Source organism: Propithecus coquereli, unplaced genomic scaffold (assembly GCF_000956105.1).
Source record: "Propithecus coquereli isolate 6110/MARCELLA unplaced genomic scaffold, Pcoq_1.0 Scaffold28, whole genome shotgun sequence".
Taxonomy (NCBI): domain Eukaryota; kingdom Metazoa; phylum Chordata; class Mammalia; order Primates; family Indriidae; genus Propithecus; species Propithecus coquereli.
In genome coordinates this window covers 15,600,477-15,610,557 of record NW_012148396.1, presented here as the reverse complement: position 1 = coordinate 15,610,557, position 10,081 = coordinate 15,600,477, and the positions used below count along the sequence as shown (strand labels likewise).

Sequence of the window (10,081 nt, the reverse complement as noted above, 5' to 3'; positions counted from 1 at the left end):
TTTGACTCCAACTTTTAAATCAAATCTTTAAGTCTCAGTATCGGTTTCCTTTGTCAGAGGTAAGATGGCTGGGTGGTTTAAGGTCCTGGAACCATCAGCCCAGTGTCTGGGGCACTGTCCTCAGAGTCTGGGGTCTGGGCCTGCCAGCTTTCCTGTTATAGCCCCTCAACTCTGTACAATTTGTCCAACGCTCTTGATTAAACACAACCCTATTTCCATCCCTGATACATCTTCTGACCTATGTCATTGTCTAAAATACGTGGCACCCAAACCCTTTCTATCCTAGCCTCTGGAATATGTTTCAAGACCCTCTTTCCAGAAGCCTCCCTTAACATGTGAATTATTGTTCTGAGAGCCTCTCAGATGACCCCTTTCCTCCACCAAGCCCCCGAGAGAAGCCCCCTTGACTAGTGTCACTCAATACCAGGCACCGCTGGTAAACAAGCCTGAGTCCTCCAGGACTGAGCCACCCACAGAGGGCGGCCTCCCCAGGGCCTGGCTCTGGCAGTGCCTGGTGACCAGCAACTGCCCCCAACATCCAGCAAGTTCCTAAGCTTGGCAATTTCCTGTGCATGGCCTCTCCTGGACCCCCCCAGGGAAGACTTCCAGCAAGTTCTACCAGTGCAGCCCCTTAGTGGCTTTTCTGCTGTGCCCCCTGCCATGTGGGCTCCTCCTTGAGTGGGAAGGCATGCCTACCCTAGAGCCAGGGGTAGTGGCTGCCCCTTATGCCAGCAATTCCTATATTTTTCAGTCTTCTTTGCATCTTACAACCCAATCCCCAGTAAGAATTCTTTACATCAAACTTTCCCTGATTGAATCATGTGTTTCTGTCTCCTGGCTGGATCCTCACAGATCCACACAGTTCCTGCACTAATGCCAAGGTCATCTCTCACCTTTAACCTATTTGCAAGTCACTTCTCATTTAAGTTTTCCTAGAGGCTGCCACCCCTTCCAGCCATTCATCAAACTGGTAAAATATTACTTTGTATTTGGCATAAATCACGGTACAGATCATTATCAGCTCTTAATCTGTCTGAGACTAGCTAACACCATATTATAAAGAATGCGCTTAAATATAAAGTCCTTAAATGTTCTTGGCATTGCAAGGTTGCAGTTAGAATCATGGTGTTTCAATTGCTCAGCTTTTAAAAGCCAGAGACTTACTGCCTTTATTTTCCATGGGGTGGTTCATATATATCAGAACAATAATGTATGAATAGGAATTTAGGTATCAGCAAAATCCCTTTGGACTTAGGGAAAGAGAAAAGAAAAAAAACACAAAGTAAAAAAATATACCAATAATGGGTACCAGATGGGCATGCACATAAGAGAATTTTGGTGCGGATAAACTTTTTTTAAGAAACTCAAAATTGTTTAGGTTAATTTTGTCCATTTGGACTAGATTATAGCTCAACCCTTTCTTCTGCCATCATTCACGGGCCTTGAGAAGGATGATATGGGGCGTGTCTTTCTGCAGCCATCCTTGGATTTTAAACAGAATTACAAGCAGCTCATTTACATAAAGCACCACTGAGCTATGAAGGGCTGCAGTTGTTGTTTGGGGAAAAAGCGGGGGTGGGAGAATGGATTTTAGATATGATTGGGGCCAGAAGTTGAAGAACTATTAGAAAGTTATGAAACAAGAAAGTTATTCTTGCTAGTTGATCAAGGAGGTATACCTGTGGCTCTCCCTATCCACCCCTCCAAACACTCAGACTTTGCTCTCCAGTTCTTAAGTTTTGCCACATTTTCGACATCATCTGAAGTTTCACCGATTAGATATATTCCCATACACTCATTTATGCTGAAGTCATCCTCTGTGCACACAGCTGTTCCTCTAGGAGGGTGACGTTCGACCTGTACAGCCCACCACGCCCTACTGATTCCGTGCTGAGATCCAGGGAGGTGAAAGGGGACGCTGTCCCTTTGCTGGTGTCTGTGTCAGTTCACGCCGTGTGTCCCCTACAGAGGAGGTAGGGACTCTGGGTCCAGGAGATGTGGCAGGCCTGGGGGAGAAGCCTGGGAGGGAGGCAATTACTTCAGTGAACAGGTGTGCACAGGGTCTGGGAGGGACGGCAGGGGCCAGGGCCCACGTGCATCACCAAACCCTGGAGCACAATCACACTGAAATCAGAAACTGCCAGCACTGGGCCTCAAGGGGTCCCTAACAAACACTTTCACCAGCTCTCCTGATCTGTGCTGAGAACATTCCACTTAAAAAAGAAAAAAAAATACTATTTTTAATTTTTATGTCTGCTTTGCCTTATTCCAAGAAAGATTTGAAGCAGTTCACAAAAATATACTTGGCACAAAAGGAGGTTGTAAAAAAAAAAGTAAATGAGGAAATCGTGGCAGAAATAAGCAAGCAGAACAACAAGCCAGATGCTTGTCATGAAGTGATGCACTTGGAGGAGGCCAGCTGAACATCGGGCTCGGAAACCCGCACCAGCCCCGGCACCGGGAAGCCCTAGCATGTGGAGCCCCGTCTGGCCTTCTGGAAGGGCGAGAGGCCCCTCTGCTGGCTACGGTGCCTGAGGATGAACTCATGGGCAGTTCATGGGCAGGGATGCTGGCCCCCAACAACCCCACCCAGTCAATCACTCCATACCAAATGCCAACTGTGCCCTTGCTGAGGTCCACAGACTATAAAACAAAGCCGATTGCTCCAGAGAAGCCAGACAGTCCTGGTTCCAAAGCCTGAGGAGCACTTTCTCCACATCACAGAGGAAGAAAACCTCCAGGGGCATCCTCTCTGGAAACACAGGAACTCATTTCTTGGGCCCCTTCATAAACCATCCTTCAATATAGGCGATGGCAAGACTCCAGGGCGAGAAGCAACAAGCAAGCTGGGGCAGGGTGGGGTTGTGAAAAGGAAGAGAGGGCTGGGCCCAACCCCTTCCAGACTCTTTCTGGTCTCTAAGGGCCCTTGCCACTTTAATTTCACCTGAAGGTAGCACCTTGCATTTCTGTGCAGACCTGGCAGTGGCAGTCCTTTCTCACCGCAGCAGGGAGAGGTTAAGAACCTCTGATGGCATCTGCATTTCCTGGCGGAGGCTTGTGTGTGAATACAAGGGTCAGACCCTGCTCCCTCCTACTCCTCACCTTCCACCCTGCTGCGCAATTCTGAGCAGCGGCTGGAGGGCATGGAAGGCAGAATTCAGTTACTAAAGACCTGATGCTGAACTCAGAAATACCCTTGAGGAGAAAATGTTCCTGAGCTAAATGGTGGGAATAGACCCTTATTTCTGCTATGTCATCATATAGTGAACCAGCACAACAGCTCAGTAATGTCGACCATCAGCTGGTCATAAATGTTCCTTGTAACTTTACAGGAACAAACTCAGACATGCACAGTGGAAATCGGAGTCAGAAAAATTGAGTCCTGCTCCCCGCAGCTACAGGAGGATTGTGAACTTGAGGTCAGGAGTTCTCTCAGACACTCAGTCTCATCTACTAGAAAAAGCACCCTGTCCTTATGGAGAGGGGAATGCAGGTGCTCTGACCCCCAGAAGGCCAGCATGGGAGATTGTGTAGCCATGATGCCTGCAATGCCCTGGAGACGCAGGTCACTTACGAGCTCGGAGAAGCCTCGAACAACCTGCCTCCGCTTCAGGTTGGTCTCTCCATCCAGGTTGGCAGTCTCAATGTGGCAAAGCCCATCAGGGTCACTGGAGGAGAGCAGTAGAATGTCCGCAGGGATGATCTCGTTGCAGCGAAGACGCACAAAGTCTCCCACGTGGATTTCTTTCCAGAATCGGTTCACATACTTCTTTTCTTCCCTGGTAAAGAGACTTTGGTTAACAAGACTGGCAAGAGCTTGATCACGGCTGGATCTGGATGATGCGTGCACGGAGCTCATTTAACAATTCTTTCTACTTTCACATATGTTGAAAATGTTCATAATAAAAGATTTTTTTAAAGAATATTTGTAAAGACTATATATTTTATGACTTCATTTATGTGAAATGTACAGAATAGGCAAATCCATACAGAAGAAAGTGGATTTGTGGCTGCCAAGGACTGAGGGAAGGGGAAATGGAGAGTAGCTGCTTAATGGGCAAGGGGTTTTGTCCTGCTGGGGTGATAGAAACATTCTAGAACTAGACAGTGGTGATGGTCGCACAACACCGTGAACGCACTATCTGCCACTAAATTGTTCACCTTAGAACGGCTAAAATGACCACTGCTTGGTATGTACCCAAGAGAACTGAAAGCAATGACTCCAGCAGGTACTTGCAAGCCAAGGTTCGTTCCAGCATCATTCACAACAGATAAAGATGGAAGCGACCCAAGTGTCCATCAGCAGATGAATGGATAAGCAAATGTGGCATATGCACAGTATAGATTATTATCTGGTCATAAAGGGACTGACAATATGGGCGAACCTTGAAGACATTATGCTATGAAAAATAAGCCATTCGCCAAAGGACAAATACTGCATGATTCCACTTATAAGAAGTACTTAGAATGGGCAAATTCATAGAAAGGGAAAGTAGATTAGAGGCAACAGAGGCTGGGGGAGAGAGATTGGAAAGAGATCATTTAATAAATATAGAGTTCCTACTTGGGATGATGGAAAAGTTTTTGAATTAGATAATGCTGATGGCTGTACAACACTGTAAGTATAATTAATGCCACCGAATTATACGGTTTCAAAAATAATTAAAATGACAAATTTTATGTTATGCGCATTTTATCATAATAAAAAATTAGCATCATTAAACCACATTAAACCATGTGAAACTGGACTTGGATTGCAGCAGGTGAGCGAGACACTTGGCAGAGAGGAGCACAGGCCCTGGAGTCTGGTGGCTTGGGATTGATCCCGGCTCCAACTCTGAGCAAATCTCTCCGTACCCCTCTCCTCATCTGCAGCGTGGAGATGATGACAGATCCGTCCACTCAGCATCACTCAAGATGAAGCAGGTAACACCTGCCCCTCACTCAGAGCGATGCTCAACACAGCCAGCCTCCCAAACCTGCTGGTTTCATACTGATAGATGTTTAGATGAAAACATTATTTATAGATGTCTTCTTTAGATTTCTTTTTTATTACTGGAAAAACAGGCTAATTAATCCCACAAAGGTCATTTTTAAGAGTTCCTTGAAGGCAGTTTTGACCATCTTTAAACAGGAGAAACATGAATTTATCTCAACATGATCTATTTTTTTTTTTTTTGAGACAGAGTCTCACTCTGTTGCCTGCACTAGAGTGTCGTGGCATCAGCCTAACTCACAGTAACCTCCAACTCCCGGCTCAAGTGATCCTCCTGCCTCAGTCTTCTGAGTAGCTGAGAGTACAGGCATGCACCACCGTGCTCGGCTAATTTTTTCTATTTTTAGTAGAGATAGGGTCTCACTCTTGCTCAGGCTGATCTCGAACTCCTAAGCTCAAGTGATCCTCCTGCCTTGGCCTCCCAGAGTGCTAGGATTACAGGTGTGAGCCACCTCGCCCTGCCAACATGATCTATTATAGGAGGAAATCTTATCAAGAAATCTTCTGGGTGATATTGTTGAGGGAAAAAAAAAAAAAAAACTAGAACACATTTCACATGAACCATAGCCTTCTTAGCAGTCCTTCCTTCCCCACATAAAACCCCACTCCTCACCCCAGTTCCCGGAGAGCAAGGAGTTTGGATCTCAAGGCAGATCCTGGGAGTCACGTCCATCTGCCTCCTGAGCTTCGCATGAGAAGTACAGAGCATCTGGAGCACTAGGAGCCACGCACCAATTTTTTCACCTCTGTTTTATTCCACAGTGTGAATTTAAAGAAACCTCTGGCAAAGTTCAAGAGGCTCCTGGCCACTGACTGCCTCGATGCTGTAAAGAGAATGTCCCCTTCCATTTTAAGCCTCTATTTTCTTGTATTCCTCTATTTCAAGATACAACAAACCCATCATATACAAAACATAGCTCTGGGTCGCTATAGAGCCAACAAAGGGAAATTTGATACAGCTTCTCTGTCCTCAAAAATAAATGCAAGGCAAGACACATCCATTAGAGGGCGCCCTTTGGGAGCTGTCAAGTCAAGCCTCTGAAAGTGGCCACAAAGAGACTCTTCCTGGGCCAACCCAACACCCCCTACCCCCTACAAAGCCAAGCATTGCTCGAAGCCCCCTCTCCCCCTGTGACAAGTCCCACCACCTGCTGGCCACATGGGCCCACCACAATTAGCCCAGGGAGCTGTAGGACCCACTGGCCACGCCAAGGCCTGTCCCATTAGGCCCCGGCCCTGGGTCCGCTGGCCCTGAGACAGGCATGGCAGTGTCGCTCGATCACCTGGCCGTCCAGCCTGCTCCCTGCCAGCCACTCTGACCTCTTCCCAGCACAGAGACTGACAGCCTTGAAGTCTGATAGATTAAAACATTTTAGCCATGTTCTTATTTCCTTTGCCAAAGGCCAAACCTTGACTTTCTATTATTATAAGTGTTAGCTTTTTAGTCTTTATTCCTTATCAAGACCATTTGCTGGGTTCCTACAGAGGATATGAGCAATTTCAAAGGGCCTGTCCCTTTCAAGTTGGGCAGAGGAAGCGGGTGGCAGGAGGGGCACCTCACTGTGCAATTTATCCACATGTATGTGTCCCACATCCTCCCCACCCACACACACACATCTGTGCACAGGGAAAGCACCACAGAGAAGACAGAAATAAATCCCACTGGCACAACACTAACCCTGGCCTCTTACTAACGCCCTTCTTGAGGCTTTTATAAGGAGTCACGGTGAATGATTTGGGACTAGCTTCTATTTCCTAAGGTCACTGTGCATGATGTTCAGGTGGACAGAACCCGCGACCCTTCCCCTCCACTGGAAAACCCCCTCCCTGCAAACAACCTCGCTCAAACCCTAACCAGGCAAATTCCATGCACTCCTCCAGGAACGGCAGGGTCATCCTGAGATGTGTGGATTGGCTGTATTTTCAAAAGTGGCAAGGATTAAAAGAATCGCAATCCTCAATACAACAGATGAGTTAAAGCAATTTTTGGAAGTGACACTACACAGTTTGCCCACATGATACGCCTTCTCAGGACAGGTGCCCCCCCCACGTGTCAGCAGAGTTCTGAGATGGCCTCAATACCCCCACTGCTGGTGCACACGTCCACGCAAGGCTCCCCTGAGCGAGGGGCCCAGGAGTGTGTGGAGTCATTCCTGTAGACAGAGCGCGCTATGAGCTGATCCACAGGGAGACCACCCAGGAGGGCATGGCTGCGCCACACGAGTCTGTCACTCTGGGCCTGAGGTCAGAGTCAGGGAGGAGTGAGAGAGTGAAGGAGGGGCCACAAGGCCAGGGCTGAGGACACAGCTCCCCAGCCAGACCTTCCTCCACAAGGAGCTCGATTCTGTCAACAACCTGTGTGAGCCTACAAGAAAACCCGAGCTTCCAGTGAGACCCCAGCCCCGGCTGGTACCTTGACATCAGCCCGGCGAGACCCTGAGCAGAGGATCCAGCCAACCAGGGCCTGGACTCCTGACCCACGGAAACTGTGAGATAACACATTTGTGTGGTTTTTGGCAGCTATACTTGTAGTAATTTGTCACACAGCAATAGAAAATGAACACACACCATTTCCATTTCCTGCACGGATGCCAGGAGCTTCTCCTTCCCAGGCAGCTGCACCTTCCCCATCATGCAGCAAACAAGAAATGCCACCAACACTTAGTTTCACAATATCCATTCCTGAGAAAAGACTACTTCATGAGAAAAGTATGCAGAGAACCAATGTTTAAAACCCAAATGAGTCTCTCTCTCCAAACAAAGGCACATGTATAAAACTGGGGGAACCCTGACGATGTGCAATCTTGGAACATGGGCTGCTGTATAAGCGTTACAAACAGGGCACGTGGTCCCTGCACGGGAACAACAGGCTCTTCCCATCAGCCACAATTCCCTGTTCAGGATTCCTGAAAGGTCTAAATGCGGAGTGTTGATCCAGGAGTTCAGAGGCCCTCAGTGGAAAAGACGCGGCTCCTCTGCAGCCAACAGCCACCACAAAACAAACGATGAAAGGGACAGTGACAAAAATGTCTCATGTTCAAAAGAACCCGTTATAAGGCCGCAAGCAAAAGCGAATCTTTTCTAGACACGCCAGTGCCCACCTTCCCTCAGAACTGGAGGCCAAGGCAGGCCCTGCACTGGTCGGCTGGTGGCTCTGTGACAACCCCTCACCTGCCGGCCTGCCGTTTGCTCAGCTGCAAGGTGAGGGTGTTAAACAGGTAACTTCCAGGTCTGTTTGGAGGATAATGTGGGCCTTCTAGGATGAGTTTTCCTCTTCTGGGGAAATCTGGTGGCAACATTTTATAATTAGTCACGCGGAGCCTGCAGTTCTCATCTGAACCTTACTCGTCCAGAACAACACAATGCAGGCGGGAAAGATTTAGTTAACGTTAGAATTAGGGTGACTAGTGACAAATTTTGTTTAAAGACAATCAGTAAAAAGAAAAAAAATTAAGGTCTCTTAATTCATCATTTTTGGCCACTTGTTTAGGCTGAGTTAAACTATTTATACCAGTTATGTTCTTAAGGTTATTAAGTAAATAACTTCGTAAGAGGAGGTAGCTGACCCACGGAATTTTCATTAATGCAGGGTTAAGGGACCACTGCTTAGAAATGTGCTGTTAATGTTTTATTTCTGGAAACACACCAGAATCTTCGCCTGTTTAAGCCTTACAGTTCCCTCCCAGTGTCTCTACAATGTACTGACAAATCTTTCCAGTGTGGAGATAGTAGGATCTATTACCCAAAACCAAAGTTTAAAAAAAGAAAAGAGTACATGCAGGAAATGAGAGAACAGTACTTTCATCTTTAATGCACTGTTTTCAAGTGGAATTTGCATTAATAGCAAAGGAATAAAATTTTTTTAAGGTAATGACCAATTCCAACTTTACCCACAACCAGTTAACATCCCTGGTGCCCCACTGCCACTCCATGTACAAGCATAGTCATAATCATAATTTAAATTGTCATCATCTCTGATCTCTTCCACATACAAGAAGTTATTCCTCATTTATAATGTGACATGATCACTTGCGTTTAGGAACACAGCTGTCAACACAAGGCAGCCCGAGTTTGCAAGGACATGCTGCCCATGCTTCCAACAGTGTCTGGGAAACACCACACATGCACACGAGCATGCAGCTACCGTCCCTGCACTTCCCAGAGCATCTTACGGTCGGAGACGCTTGTTTCATCCACTTCTTGGCAATTTAGGAGATGAATGAGAAGTTTAAAATGTTTGTGACATGCATATACATTTGATTTTCTTGCCCTTACATTATCTAATAACTTTATACAACCTATTTTATAATTTCCCATGTCCCAAAATGCCAGCTTTAATGTAATTGTAGTTTATTTTCATGACTACACGTGGGGCCCCCGACATGTGCCAGCCCACAGTCCACCTCGCACACACACCAGCTTGAGGCGCCAGCTGGGGGGCAGGGACAGCATGGGGGTAGCAAGAGGGCACATCTCACTTTCCTCCCTTGCTCTCTCCCCCTTTAAAATTGTCCCTCCTCCAGAGCAACCAAGAAAGGTTAGGATGGGTAGGAAAGAGGTGAGAAAAAGAAAGAAGAGTTGGAGGTTTTTTTAAAGTTTGGGCATTAAAAGTTTTTTAAGGACAATTAACACGATGAGAGGAAGAACATTTGATTAGGCAACCAGGGACTGCTTCCTGGAAGTGGGGACATCTGAACTAGACCCTACCATTTGCTCAGCTGCAAAGTGAGGGTGTAAAACAGGTGACTTGACCCTGAAGGATGAAAAGAAACTTAGCCTAAGCCAAATCCCACCCCACCTCAAGGGGACAACTTAAACTAAGGAGTGGGATTTGATTTGGGGAGAAGCTGGAAGGGCAGTGCCCAAATCAGAGATAAGACAGGGTCAGATCAAAAGTGATCCTCCTTGGCAGGTTCGCAGTCATGGAACTCTGAAATGGAGACAGGAAAGACAGGATGGGTGAGAAGGTCTAACTGTGTCATCTATGTGACCAGACAGCAGAATGATGAGGAGGCTGGGGACATGGGTGTCCAGGGCTGCAGCCCTGGTGGCTGGAACGCAAGGCACCATCCACCTTACCCAGGA

At 47.0% G+C, this 10,081-nt stretch overlaps 1 protein-coding gene across 1 annotated transcript in view; it reads right to left on the bottom strand.

The window, feature by feature from the left end:
- The window catches only part of ATP10A (ATPase, class V, type 10A), a 146,787-nt gene that overhangs the window by 78,373 nt on the left and 58,333 nt on the right, over nucleotides 1–10,081 (bottom strand). Inside the window, exon 2 of the mRNA XM_012647992.1 lies at nucleotides 3,575–3,779. Within this exon, the coding sequence (XP_012503446.1) occupies nucleotides 3,575–3,779 (205 nt within the window). The remainder of the gene's footprint in view (nucleotides 1–3,574; nucleotides 3,780–10,081) is intronic.